Source organism: Leptopilina heterotoma, unplaced genomic scaffold (genome assembly GCF_015476425.1).
Source record: "Leptopilina heterotoma isolate Lh14 unplaced genomic scaffold, ASM1547642v1 Lhet_158, whole genome shotgun sequence".
Taxonomy (NCBI): domain Eukaryota; kingdom Metazoa; phylum Arthropoda; class Insecta; order Hymenoptera; family Figitidae; genus Leptopilina; species Leptopilina heterotoma.
Genome location: NW_025110872.1, coordinates 107,804 through 122,288, shown reverse-complemented (window position 1 = coordinate 122,288; position 14,485 = coordinate 107,804). Strand labels below are relative to the sequence as shown.

The following is a 14,485-nucleotide window of genomic DNA, read 5'->3' as shown; positions in this document are numbered from 1 at the left end:
ATAGAGGGAAATTTGAATTATTTTTGGTTAAAAAAAAGCAAAAAAAATGATTAGAGAAAAACACTAAGTTTGATAAATTTCTATACTAACACTATATTATTTATTTTCTCTTAGAAGAAACTACTTATAATTTTTTGTCTTTTACAAATTATTTAATAAATTTAATATAAGAATTCAAAATTTGAAATTACTGTCCCTTCTCGGCAGCTATTTATTTCACGGCTTCTTCACTTCCGAGCTTCCTAAGTTATCAGCCGATAAAACAGATTCATTTTGACTGAATCAATACAAAGTGATGTCTGCTGCTTTATTCCCCTTCGTTTCTATTACAAAATTCTAAAAACTTATATTTGTGACACGTTTAAGTGAATTTTAGATAAAAAAAATATCAAAGTGAATTAGAAACAATTTCTACACTCTCTCAATTTCCCATTGTGAAAAATGTCAGATTCTGGCATAGACGAAAGGTGAGAAAATTTTCTTCATCAAAAATTATATTTTTTGACATTTTAGTATTTGCATTTTTTATTTTTCTTTCTTTTGAAATAGAACAAAATAATAATCGAAATAAAATAAAGTACGAGTTATTGTTTTCTAGAGTTGTAGATGAAATAGAAGCTTTAAAGGCAATTCTCCTAGACGAAGAACTTAAAATAGTCGAGAACGAAAAGTAAGTAGAAAGAAAAACGATAAAATTACTTTTGTATACAAAAAAAAATTCTTTTTATTTAGCGATGAACCGGAGTTGATAGAAATTTTAGTTTTTCCATCAACTGGAAATGATTCACAATCACAATATGTTTGTGTTCGACTTATCGTTAAATTGTTAACCGGTTATCCGGACATTTCACCCGAAGTTAGTTTTCGTAATCCACGAGGTTTAGATGAAGGTACAATGAAGCTTATTCAGTCCGAGGCGGAAGTGAAGTGTCAGGATTTTGTCGGTCAACCTGTGATGTTTGAATTAATCGAGGTGAGAAAAATATTTCTTTTCCCTTGTAGAAAATAATTTTGAGTAAAAATTTGAATAAGAAAAAAAAACGAATTTCTATTTTTGTCTTCTTTTTCCAGTTGGTTAGAGAACATTTGACAAAAAGTAATCTTCCGACTGGACAATGTGCAGTTTGTTTATATGGATTTCGAGAAGGCGATGAATTCACAAAAACGGAATGTTATCATCATTTTCACTCTCATTGTTTAGCATCACACGTTGCTGCTGCTGATCGATATTATCGAGAAGAACAGGAAAAATTGCCCCAATGGCAACAAGATAGTTCCAAACAATTTCAAGTAAATTTTTCTTCCTTTAATCTTTCTATTTTTGTGGCATTGGCAGGGCTCGAACTAGGTCCGTAAATACCGTAAATTTACTTCAAGTCCGTAAAAATCAGTTTTTCTTTTTAAAAAAAGGTCCATAAAGTCCGTAATTTGATTGAGAAAAGATGGAAAAGTTCGTAAATATTGTACGATATAATTTGGAGAATTTTTAGAGAAATTACAAATGATTGCAGAAATTCAATTATTTTCAAAAAGTCATAAAATTCTTCGCAAAAATTCAACTATGTTCAAAATTTTTTTAAAAATTCTCGTCAAAATTTCAATTATCTTTAAAAATAATTAAATTAAATTATTCGCAGAAATTCAATTACTTTCTTAATTTATAAAATTTTTTGGCTGGAATTTAATTTTTTTAAAGAATTTTTATTAAAATTTTTCGCAAAAATTTTATTATTTTTAATAAAAATTTCAATAAAATTGTTTATAAAAAAAATGTAATTTTTAAATACATTTAAAAAATTTCTTTATAAGAATTCAATTATTTCCGATTCATTTAAAATTATAAAAGAAATTATTAAAAAACAACATAATTGAAATCTTTTTAATTGAAAACAATTTGGATTAATTAATTTTTAGTATTTTTTACTCTTCAAAGCATTAAATTAAAATTTAATTAATAATTTAATAAAATTCTACGCACATTTAATTATTTCTTAAATATAATAAAAATTACACAGAAATTCAATTATTTACAAATTTTTTCATAATTTTCGTAAATAATAAAATTTTTTTGCAAGAATTCAATTATTTTCATAAAATAATAAAACTCATCGCAGAATTTCTAGTATTTTTAATACAATATTTTAATCGGATTTCTTCAAAAAATATAATTATTCTTAAAACTTTTTTTAAAATTCGTCGAAAGAATTCAATTATTTATACAACTCAGGCGTAATATGGTCACTTTATCTACATGTACAGGCGCGTAACTAAGTTCCCCTTATAACCCAGCAGTCAATAAAGTAACCATTATAGCCCTAGGGAGATAAAAGGTACATTATTGACCGCTCACAAGTCAATAAAGTACCCTTTATCTCCCTAGGGCAATAATGGTTACTTTATTGACCAGCTAGGTTATATGGGAGAACTTAGCATGCACCACTACAGGTAGCATAGAGTAACCACAATAATCCTTTGTTGCATAATGTACTATTATAAATATGTTGATAAAATTCTTTATGAGAATTCAATTATTTATTTTTGTATTTAAATAATTGAATTTAAATATTGAATTTAAATACAAAAATAAATAATTGAATTCACGTAGAATTTTCTAATAAAAATTGATTTAAAAATAAATTTCAGATAAAATTTCAGATTATAATTGAATATTAAAAGCATTAGAGCGTAAATTTTTAGAAATAATTGAATTTTGCAAAGGTTTCAAATTAAAATTTTTGAAATTCTAAATTTCTCATATTTTTAATTCTGTGAAATTAATTTTTTTCAGAAATTTTAATTGCGGATTTTTTTTTTAAAATTATTTAAAGTTTTTATTTTGTAATATATATATATATATATATATATATATATATATATATATATATATATATATATATATATATATATATATATATATATATATATATACAGTACGAAAACCTACCACGTCAGTCATATCCCATGAGTGGGAGTGAGACAGACTTATGCGATTCCCATACTTTCCTATGACTGACGGATAGCTTTTCTTACTATAATATTAAAGTATTTACGAATAATTGAAATTTTGTAAAATTGAATTGTAAACAAATGGATTTGAAAATTCTCAAAGAACTTTTTCAAAGATTATTAAAAATAATGGATTTTTAGCAGAATTTTAGTTAAAAACAGGAAAAAAAATTTACAAATTATTACAGAAATTCAATTATTTTCAAGAGTTTTCTTAAATTACTCTTGAAAATAATTGAATTTCTGCAATAATTTGTAACTTTTCTAAAATTAAATTTTTTTCGTGATTTTAACTAAAATTCTTCTATAAATACATTATTTTTAATAATTAGGTATTAATAATTATTCTTCGCAAAAATTAAATATTGTTCATAAGTAATAAAATTCTTCTTAGAGACTTATTTAATAAATTAAATAATTGAATTCTAGTAGAATTTTCTAATAAAAATTGATTTAAAAATGAATTTCAGTTAAAATTTTAGATTATAATTTAATTAAATATTAAAAGCAATATAGCGTGAATTTTTAAAAATAATTGAATTTTGAAATTAATTTTTTTGAATATTGTAAATTGAATATTGTAAACACTATAAACAAATGGATTTGAAAATTGTCAAAGAACTTCATGAAAATTTTTGAAAAATAATCTATTTAAAGAAGAATTTTAGTAAAAAATTCTTGAAAATAATAATTGAATCGAATTTATACCTAGTTTGAAGTAAAATGTTTTCTTATTTGACTCGGACTGGTTATATTTTTGGCAGTTGGTCCATAATTTCACTGGTTCGAGCCCTGTATTCGATATTTTTTCTGCATAATATTTTGTTTCAATTGGAAAAATATATATTTCGTAGGCTCTCTGTCCCGTGTGTCGTGAATCAATAAATTGTGACGTGGAGACTTTATATTCAGCACCGCCTCCAATTGATGTCGAAACAGCGACTGATTTTTCCGTAACCGCCGAATTACGTGAATTGCAAAGAAAAATGGCCGTTTTATATCTTCATCAACAGCAGCGGGGCGGTATTATTGATTTAGAAGCTGAAGAAATAAAAATGCTGGTGAGAACTGAAGACGAAACTGTTCCAGCGACTGAAGAATTAAGTCCACCTGGTCCTAGTTTAAATACATTTTCAAATCAACCAGCTCAATTGGTAAGCAATACTTTAATTTCCTGCTTCCTTAAATAAAAGAAGAAAGCTTTTTCAATATTTTTTTTCCCTCACGAAAACAAGCAATTACAGAATACAAAGCAGAATCAACAGAGTCAAAATAATCCTCAAATACAATCAAGACAATCGCATCACAATCATCATCATCATCACAATCATGGTCATCATCGGAATCGTGGTCGTGGCCGATCACAATATCATCGTCGTCACTTTGAGAAAGTTCGACAAACGGAATCAACTTCCAGATGACAAATAGCTGAACATTTAAAAACTGTCTCACATTCATTAAGATGCGTTAAAATAATTATTAAAATTAATAGTATAATCGCCACATTATTATATCGTAGTTGCAGTTTAAATTTTAATCGTCTTTTTCACTCGAAATTGTAGGTATTGCTGTTTAACAACATTGACAATGTTCAAATTAATAACATTGGATTTGTTGATAAAGTCTCGACGATCCGTTTACATAGACTTTGGCCAAGAGGCTTTTTTACTTATTATTGGAAAAAATTTGTTTCATTCAATTTTTTCCAATTATTGTATTTGTCGGTCAATTTTCTTAATCAAAAAAACGCAACAGACTTTTGTATTATAAACAAATTTTCACACGTGAATAGGTGACGATTGTATAATTTAGTTGATCGATTTAAAAATTTTATTTATAGATTATCAATTTTTTTCCTTTTTGTAAATTATTAATATGTAATATTATTGTAAATTTTTTTTCCATTTCTTTGGAAAAAAAAATTCTATTTCTCTTTCATTTTCTTCTACTTGCTTTATAAGTTATTAAAATAAAATAAATTGTTTTACGAATAATTTGTTATACTAGACGGCAAATTTTGATTGTGAATAAATATTTAGAATGTGTGGATTTGTTCAACTTTTGTTGCAATAGGTGGGAAAAAAAAATCTAAAATTCATAAAAAAAATACTGAGATTTTTCAAATGTTCGCTATTTTACAAGAAAACGTTGATAAAAAAGAGATTAATATTAAAAAAGAAAAAATTATATTAAATAAGTAGGTTAAAAAGAAATTGAATACTCCTTAAAAAATAATAACTAGTCGTCTTTTTTTGCTTTTATTTAAATTAAAAATTTTCACAAGAATTTAAATTTACTAAATTAACAATATTAAAATATTACTTCTATTAATAGTAATTAATTGTTAATATCTTAATTTGTAAATTAAATTTTTTTATTATTATTTACATAACTAAATTAATTTTAGAAAAAATTTTTTTATAAAAATAGGTTTTCCTTAAAAAAAAATTTGGGGCCATGTTTGTATAAAGTGATATTAATGAAAATTCAATAATTTCCTATTTTTGTAATTATTTGAATGTAAAATCTCTAAGAAATTTTGTTCGAAAAAAATGTTGTAAATGTGAAATGTGAAATATTAATAATTATTTAATAACTTTAAAAAAGTATTTTTTTTCAATCTGTTGTAATAATTTCTTTTAATTTTTTTTTACGAAAAAATATATCTCATAAAATATATTTCATATTAATTAATATTAATATTTATGTTAAATATTCTCTTAGGATTATTTTCATACACTTTACTGTGATATTGTTTTCTCAATAATTTATTGTACAATTCATTCATTTTTATACATATTTCATTCCATTAATTATTAATAGTTATAAAAAATGAAAAATTGATAAAATTAAAAAAAAAGAAAAATGAATTGAAAAAAGTATTGCAAAAACAAAAAATTTACTCTTCGTTTAGAAATGAAAAAATTGAAAAAAATTTTTAGATCCAAGTCTCAAAATAATAGTGAACATCTGAAAAAAAATTTTAATTTATCATAATAATCTATAGCATCGAATAATTATAGTAAAATAGATAAATTAAATGTTATTTGTAATCATTGTTACTATATACACTTTGACAGTGAGTTCATAAAATACTTACTCGAAACGATAAAAATAATAATGATACATATATATACCATCTTTTTTCAATTTTCATATGAGTTTTTTTATGTGACAATGTAAATTATCGAATTCTTATATAAAGAAAATTAGAAAATAAGGACCTTTTGAAAAAAGGAGAATTGTAATAATATACCTAAACACAATTATTACCTTTTGAACAAACAAGAATTTTATTACCAATTTTTCTTTAAAACATTTTCTTCTCGTTGAAATACTGCTTTTTGGATTGCACAATAAAAATAATAATCTAATTATCTAAGTAGAACATTTATAAATTTTTAAATCACAATGTGATTTTCTTTTCTTTGCCCTTCGTGCGGCAAACGAATTATGTAAAACTTGACGTATAATAAATTAATAAATTGAAATAAAATAAAAACATAATTTATACATTCTTTTTATCAAATCAAATTCTTTTCTCCAATTTTATACAAAACAAACCTAATTTTCAAATTAAAAAACCAACATTTTTTATTAATTCTTTGGCAATTTATTAAAGAATTTCACTACACTGAAAAAAAAATTCGGCAGAATGTGCTTTTTACTCAGGCAATTTTTGCCTAAGAACAAAAGCAATACACGTAAAGCAATTGTTTCTTTTAAAAAAAGGCAATTTTTGCTTTTAAAAAAGGCAAAAATTTTAACTAAGGCAATTTTTACCTTTTTAAAAGGCAAAAATTGCCTTTTTTAAAAGAAACAATTGCTTTACGTGTATTGCTTTTGTTCTTAGGCAAAAATTGCCTGAGTAAAAAGCACATTCTGCCGAATTTTTTTTTCAGTGTAAAAAGAATATTAATAAAAAAATAGTTATAAAAATTAAGAATTTTATCAAAACTTGGAAATATTTAAAATAATAATAGAGAAAAAATACTGAAATGTAAGTACATGAAAAAATTAATAAAATTTAACTAACATTAATTATGTAATAATAGAACTCTACCTACAGAAAATTTCTACAAAAATGGTTTTTTGTTTTTGTTTTCGTATTTCTAAATTATTTATTTATACAAATTTTATATAGTATCTTCTATATAACGTTAAAAAATATGCATAAATACTTTTTTTCTCGTGTTAATTAGAAATTTTTTGACAAAGAATCACTTTCAAAAATAATAAACTTTCTATATAGTTATTCTACTAAATATCTACATTTTGACACATTGTTTCTTTTTTCCATAATTCGAATACATATATCTGAAATTTTAATTTAAATCTTTTTCCGTTTTTCATTATTAAATTAGAAAAAAAAAATAATTTAAATATAAACTATCACATGACATGGGGAACTAATATTTATAATTATTGATATATTAATCTTTGATTATACGCATAGATATTAAAAATTGTAGAGTTGAACATTTTTTAAACAAATTGCAAATCTAAATGAGTGAATAATTTTTACTCTATAATATTGCAAAACACTTAGGTATTACGAAGAAAAAAAAAATATGGAATAAGAAAAAATTCTGTGACTGTAGCAATTTTTCTCTTGGTAAAATTTTGATAAATTTTTTTCTATACTAAAATTTGTTATTTTAACTGAATTATAGAATTAAATTTATTTTAATAATTTTCTTTGAAAAATTCTGGAAAAATTAAAAAAAAATTTTAAATAATTTTAGTTAATTTTTTTTTCAACTGAATTTTAGAGTTAAATTTCTATTAATTTAACACTTTTAATCAATAGTTAATAAATTAAATTATTAAAAAGTTATTTTTCAATTTGGATAAAAAAAATTGTTTCAATCACAAAAAAAATAAATAAAGAGTATAATTACTAAATTACACTAGAGTCCTGGTGTTATTAGGTGAAGATACTGTGGAAATTGATCGATTGTTGTAAAAATTTGTCGAAGATTGGAGAAATTTATTATTTTGCTCCTCCTTGAATTTTTCAATTTTCATTTGTAATTCGTTAATTCCCTCTTGAATTGGACTCATTAGATTTTTACTTTTATACAAAATGTCGTTAATTTTTAATAATAATACTGGATTAAGTGCCGGCGTTGATGGTAAATTTGTCGATGGTCCAAGAGATATTCCATCGGCGTAACCCTCATCGATACTTTCCTCCAAAACTCTTGTCATCGATTTCAATTGTTTCTTTAATTCCATGAAAATAAATTCAAAAATAATATAAATTTTGCATAGATAAAAATTTAACTAATTTAGTAATTAAATATTCTTATTTATTAATTTCAAAAATTTTAATACAATTCTTTGCAAAATTTCAATTATATTCAAAAAAATTTCACTATAAAAGAATTCAATTTTTTTCTTAATTCGTTATAAAATATCTATTTCAAAAAAATTAAATTATTTTCTCAAATTTTAATAAATTCTTCGAAACAATTCAATTATTTTTTTAAATATAGTAAAATTCTTTGCAAAAACTCAATTATTTCCAAAAAAAATTTCACGAAAGAATTCAATTTTTTTCTTTATTCGTTATAAAATTTTTCAAAAAAATTCAATTATTTTCAAAATTTTTTATTAAAATTGAGGCCTTGGATCCAATAACTCGCCCGACGCTCGGAGGAACGCGCAACTGCCAGTCAGTGAGCAGTGAGCGCCTCTGGGCCACTCACTGCTACCCGACTGGTATTAGCGCGTGTCTTCGAGCGTCGGGCGAGTTATTGGATCCAAGGCCTCAATTATTGAAGTTCTTCAAAATGATTTTAATTAGAATTTTCAAAAATTTTAACAAAATTCTTCGCGAGAAATCAATTATTTTCCTAAATAATAAAATTCTTCGGAGAAATTCAATTATTCTCAAATTTTTTGATAAAATTCTTTGCATCAATTCGATGATTTTTAATACATTAATTTTAAATTTAAAAATATTAAAAAAACGAAGTTATTAAAAAGGTTAAGAAATTTTAACTTTTTACTTTTATTTTATTTAAAAAAAACATACCTTGTTCTTATTAACATCCTGTTGAAGAGAATTATCCCCCGAATTGTCTGTTTTATTCGCCTAAAAAAATTTCAATTATTAATTTTAAATTTTTGTGAAAATTCCACATTAAAATAAAATAAATTACCTCTTCTGTCCTTTGATTGTTTTGTCGTTTACGCGAAAAATTCTCCAATTTTTTACTTCTTTGCTTCTCTCTTTTTAATTTCTGCAAAAGAGAACTGTTCGCATTGAAAGAAAGTAACTTGAGCCTTTTTGTTTCATTCAACATTTTTCGCATCGAAGTTACTTTCTCTTCAAGTTCATAATTTCTTGCCCTCAACAATTTATATTGTGTCAACATTTTTGAAAGTTGAATTTGCAATTCAGAAATTGCTGCCTCTACTTGAATTTGATTTTGCTTGGAATTATTCAAAGCAAATTCAGCAGTTTCGCTATTATTTTTATATTTCTCAATATCGAGGTGACTCTTTTGTAAATTAAATTTCAATTTATTTTTTTCCACTTTTAAACTTTTGCAATTATCTTCCAATGAAGTGATTGTTGATAATTGTTTCGTATTTGTATTTTCGAGACAAGTTTTTTCAATTTCGGAATTTATCAGTTTCTCCTCAAGTCGACAGAGTTGAATTTTTGTTTCGTGTAATTCCTCCTCTGTTAATTTTAAATTCGCCGAAATATCCAGTGAACGATCCTCGGCGAGTATTTTGGAAAAATTATCCCTCTTAAATCGTTGATTAATTTCATTTTGTAATTGTTCCTTCTCGTCTTTGTACTTGGAAATTAAATTCACATATTCTTGGTTTAATTTCGAGGATTTCAATATAATATCAGTGACCAATTGTTGTTTTTGTTTCAACATTTCCTGATAAGTATTAACTTCGATTTGTAAAGTTTTTTTGCTGGCTTGTGCTTGATGTAATTGTTCCTGATACCATTTTGTCGAATTTTCCGAAATAATTAATTGACTTTGGAGATTTTTAAAATTATTTTCAATTTTTCGCTTCTCCTGTAATGCAGATTGTGCATCGACGTAAAGTAATGTTATTTTTTCCTTTAAACTCTCATTGACGGAGATTTTTGTATTTAATTCTATTTGTAGATTATCCAAATCATAACGAAGTCGTTCATTCGCCAATTCAAGGGAATTGGTTCTTTTAATTAATTCATCACTATTTAATAATTCAAGCGACGAAGAATGTGGACGTAATTCTAAAAGTGAGTCTCCAGATGTTGTCGAATCTAATTCACAACGAGAAGAATCGGAAAAACTGTCCATATTCTCTCTCTTTTTTTTGAATTAAGGAAGAATTCTACAAAAAAATAATTAATTTTCAAAATTTATTATCAGAAGAAGATAAATAAAAAATAACTTACATTTATGTTCAAATTTTCTCATTCGGTAAATATTTCGATGAATTTATTATAAGATTTATCACTTGTCTTGGAGCATCTTGGAATTCTTGGAGTTTAAACACATTAATGATAATGTAATTAGCGAAATGACAGAAGAATTGTGAATAGACATATGTTTATATTCGCAATTTGACTTATATTCCATATTTTCATTGAAGATTGCTGGGGATAAAATCGAAAGACAAGAATTTCACTTGAAAATTTTGGTTATTTAAACAGTTTTTCGTTTTTTCGTTTTTCACACATCATTATTTTTAATCACAGCATCCAATTTTATAAACAATATGTCCTATAAAGTTGTGACGTCACTGAGTGGAAATAAATCTCTATATGTGTGCAATAAAACGCGCAAACGCGAATACAAGACGTTTTTAATTTCATGGCTGTCTGTTTGTGTAGGTATGTACTAGATATTTTTTTATTAAAACACAACTGAAACAAATCTATAAAGGAAAGATTACGTTTTTTGCAAAAAAAAAGATTATTTACTTTTACATTTATAATCGGTTTATTTTACTTATTGTTAATATTAACTTTATTAAACGTAAATTTAAATAATCTAAACCATTTAAAGAAATAAAACTTAAAACTTGTTTAAAAATAGGTACAAATTATTCATAACCTATAAACATTTTAATAAAAATATTGTTTATGTAAAAAAATGTAAACTTTAAAAACATTATAATATAATAAATTATATTTAAAGTTTCATTAAGAATTTACCGTTCTCTTTTTTTACATTTTGTCTTTATCATTAATTATTAATGTTTAATTCAAATAACGACTAAACAACAAGTATAAATAATCTTTCTAAAACAAATTTGAACTAATAAATTAAAAATTACCTAGCTGTCAAGTCAAGTGTCAATTCAAAATAGAGTATTTCCAAAATCCGTTTTGAACATTGTGAATGCACCTTTATTTGAAACATAAATAATATCAATAAAAAATTTTAATTAAACATTTATAAACTATTTTTAATTTATTAACTGTATATTTTTAAATATGTGTACTTCATATTTGCTAGAAATAAAAAAAACTGTATTTTTTGTGTATATATATCTCATCCAAATTTTTTAATTTTCTCTACTATTTTTAAAATATACGCGGGAAAAGTGACCAATGGTGATTGGTGATTGTAAATCAGCCCGTGATAGCATATATAGCACCTCAAAATAAGAGCCAATCAAGTGTCCATTTTTGGACAATATACTTTGTGATCCAACCTTTAAGGCGCTCTCACAGCTAGTAGGCAGCATACAAATTTGAATTTACTATCTCTTTCAGTCTTTCACTCTAATTGATTTTCTCTCTTACTCCAATTACTGCCTGCGCAGGCAGGCAGAGCTGTGAGAGCTCCATTAAGGCGCTTGCACACTTCCAAAATTTTGGGCGAGCAGCGAATTTTCATGGCCTTGAAACTCATATTACTAAATATGATTGGCTCTACAAAAAGCTGCGTGAAAATGTACTTTGTCAGAGCCAATCATATTTAGTAATGTGCATTTCAAGGCCGTGAAAATTCGCTGCTCGCCTAAAAATTTGGAAGTGTGCAAGCGCCTTTACGCTTTAAAGGTGCTTCTATACCTCCGGTGGATTGGTCAAGCAATCGGCTCGATGAATTTTCACGGTCGGAAAATGTACTTTCATGGCGGGTATTTTTGAATAAGTAAATGTTGAAAAGGTTTTTACTTGAAAATTTATTTAAAAAAATGATTTTATCATAGAAATTCTTTTGAAATTTATGTTAAAAAACATGTTTTATTTTAAAAGTTATCAAATTTTAATTCAAAATGTTTTAATTTTCCAAAGAAGTGTAAAAAGCCTAATGTTTTTGAAATGCTAGTACAGACGGTACAGACTGTTTGTTATGAATGTACATAACCTAGCGTTGTGTTGTCGTGCTTGTGATATTATATTATAAATTTAATGATTTTATTATTATTATATTAAATAATAATGAACAGACAACACAACGCTAGGTTATGTACATTCATAACAAACAGTCTGTACCGTCTGTACTATAGTATTTCAAAAACATTAGGCTTTTTACACTTCTTTGGAAAATTAAAACATTTTGAATTAAAATTTGATAACTTTTAAAATAAAACATGTTTTTTAACATAAATTTCAAAAAAATTTCTATGATAAAATCATTTTTTTAAATAAATTTTCAAGTAAAAACCTTTTCAACATTTACTTATTCAAAAATACCCGCCATGAAAGTACATTTTCCGACCGTGAAAATTCATCGAGCCGATTGCTTGACCAATCCACCAGAGGTATAGAAGCACCTTAATGTTTTTAAAAAATCAATAATTGTAGTATTTAATTATTATTTATTACGAACAGTTTTTATTTTGAATTACTTTAAGGGTACAGTCACACGATCTAATGCATCTGCATGATGCATGCATGCAGAAACATTTGACCGTTCACACCTCATTTTTCGCTTTCGGAAAATCAGATTTCTGGCGGGATATTTAAAATTGATTAAAATTTTAAATATCCCGCCAGAAATCTGATTTTCTGAAAGCGAAAAATGAGGTGTGAACGGTCAAATGTTTCTGCATGCATGCATCATGCAGATGCATTAGATCGTGTGACTGTACCCTTAAAATTGAGTTTCAATTTCAAGGAACTCGTTACTCGAGAGCCAATCAGATTTTGTTATTTTTATTTCTTATTGGTTTTCTTTAGGTTGGCAGACTTTATGGCCGTTAACAACAGTTGGTACAAGAAGTTTAGGTTGGAAACGTTGGAAAACACGTTTGCCGACTATTTTGCAATTCTGTTATCAGAAATAAGAAGAAAAGTGAAGGATTAAATTGTGATGGTGAGCAATCCGTGTGTGTTTAATGGAAAATAATGACCTATAGTTTACAAACACAAGTATAAGAAGATAAGCAAGTGAACGTATACACACTATATACATCTATATCTATATACAGGTGAGTGTCTAGTCTTTTGCACCAGATCAATCGATCCGGAATGTATTTTTCATTATGTATACACATTTTCTGTACGCATTTATATTGTTGTCCGAAAAATTTAAATCTTGTAACAGTTTAAACGCAGTTTTGCTTTGCTGCTATTACTTGTTTTCATCTTTTTTTCCATCTACATTTAGCATTGTTATCGCATTTAATGAGTATTTAAACTAACTTTTGTTTCTTTGAGATAATAATTGAAAAAAGCCTTATCTCGCGATGAGACATATTTGAAATACTCTTCGGCAAATGCAAATCATAACCAAATCAGTATAGGTATATATATATTGAAATCAGAAAACAATACATATTTTTGTTTCGTTTATGAATGTTGATATTACTTTTTGCTACATTAACAAAAAGAAAACAATGACGCTCTTAAAGAATAGATGGTTTTTTGGATAGGTACTTAAAATCTTCTTTAATACGAGTTATTTTAGTGCTCGTAAAAAACTCGTAGATATTAATATTTTCAAATCAGGAAGCACTTATTAAACGGTAATCTGCGTCTTTTTATCATTTCTTACGAGAGCAAACAAAAAAAAGGTTAATATTGTCATTCAGTTTTTCCACGATTGATGAGCATAAAATTAACTACCTACATATATTAAACTGATTACCAAATATTTATTTATAATTTAATTATTATTTCTTAAATTTTTTTTTGTTTATAAAACTATTAACGGAAATATTAATAATTTGAGTGTAAATTATTAATTATTAGAATTCCAATATTAATTCTACTAATTTTTAATAAATACTTTTCAATTAAAAATTTTGAAATGAAAGGAAATTTTAAATAATTTTTTAAGTCAAGATAAGTGGGTATTCAATATTCAATGACATTTTGATTGTCAAACAGAGAATAAGTTATATGGACTAAAACCGGAGATGCTGTTTGCTTAATGTACCATTGCAGAAAATCCATATTTCGCTTTTGAAGATGAAATGGACGATGTTCATCATCATCATCATCATCATCATTCCGTTTGTTTACCTCTCTCTTTATGTGCGCTTTATATTATTAGTCTTT

At 25.2% G+C, this 14,485-nt stretch overlaps 3 protein-coding genes across 5 annotated transcripts in view; 2 read left to right on the top strand and 1 right to left on the bottom strand.

Moving 5' to 3' along the window:
* The first annotated feature begins 264 nt into the window (after nt 1-264).
* On the top strand, nt 265-5,051 carry LOC122498715 (E3 ubiquitin-protein ligase RNF25). Of its 2 annotated transcripts, none has more exons than XM_043606585.1 (6): nt 265-467; nt 599-670; nt 733-973; nt 1,072-1,290; nt 3,861-4,160; nt 4,251-5,051. In XM_043606585.1, the coding sequence occupies exons 1-6, from the start codon at nt 442-444 to the stop codon at nt 4,425-4,427; spliced, it is 1,035 nt and encodes a 344-aa protein (XP_043462520.1). In that variant the 5' UTR covers nt 265-441; the 3' UTR covers nt 4,428-5,051. The 2 variants fall into 2 exon arrangements, with proteins under 2 accessions (XP_043462520.1, XP_043462519.1); XM_043606584.1 differs by having other exon boundaries at nt 266-467; nt 4,242-5,051.
* A 2,750-nt stretch (nt 5,052-7,801) lies between these two features.
* On the bottom strand, nt 7,802-11,324 carry LOC122498751 (putative leucine-rich repeat-containing protein DDB_G0290503). 2 transcript variants are annotated; one of them, XM_043606655.1, is made up of 5 exons: nt 11,186-11,324; nt 10,424-10,905; nt 9,174-10,359; nt 9,047-9,106; nt 7,802-8,232 (listed from the first exon to the last, which is right to left on the bottom strand). In XM_043606655.1, exons 3-5 carry the CDS (start codon nt 10,323-10,325, stop codon nt 7,912-7,914), a joined length of 1,533 nt encoding a protein of 510 aa, XP_043462590.1. In that variant the 5' UTR covers nt 10,326-10,359; nt 10,424-10,905; nt 11,186-11,324; the 3' UTR covers nt 7,802-7,911. The 2 variants fall into 2 exon arrangements, with proteins under 2 accessions (XP_043462590.1, XP_043462589.1); XM_043606654.1 differs by lacking the exon at nt 11,186-11,324 and having other exon boundaries at nt 10,424-10,941.
* Nucleotides 11,325-13,182: 1,858 nt separating this feature from the next.
* LOC122498749 (protein retinal degeneration B) overlaps nt 13,183-14,485 on the top strand; it is a 35,620-nt gene continuing 34,317 nt past the window's right edge. The window contains exon 1 of the mRNA XM_043606642.1: nt 13,183-13,413. The gene's annotated coding sequence lies outside the window, so the exon portion shown is untranslated. The remainder of the gene's footprint in view (nt 13,414-14,485) is intronic.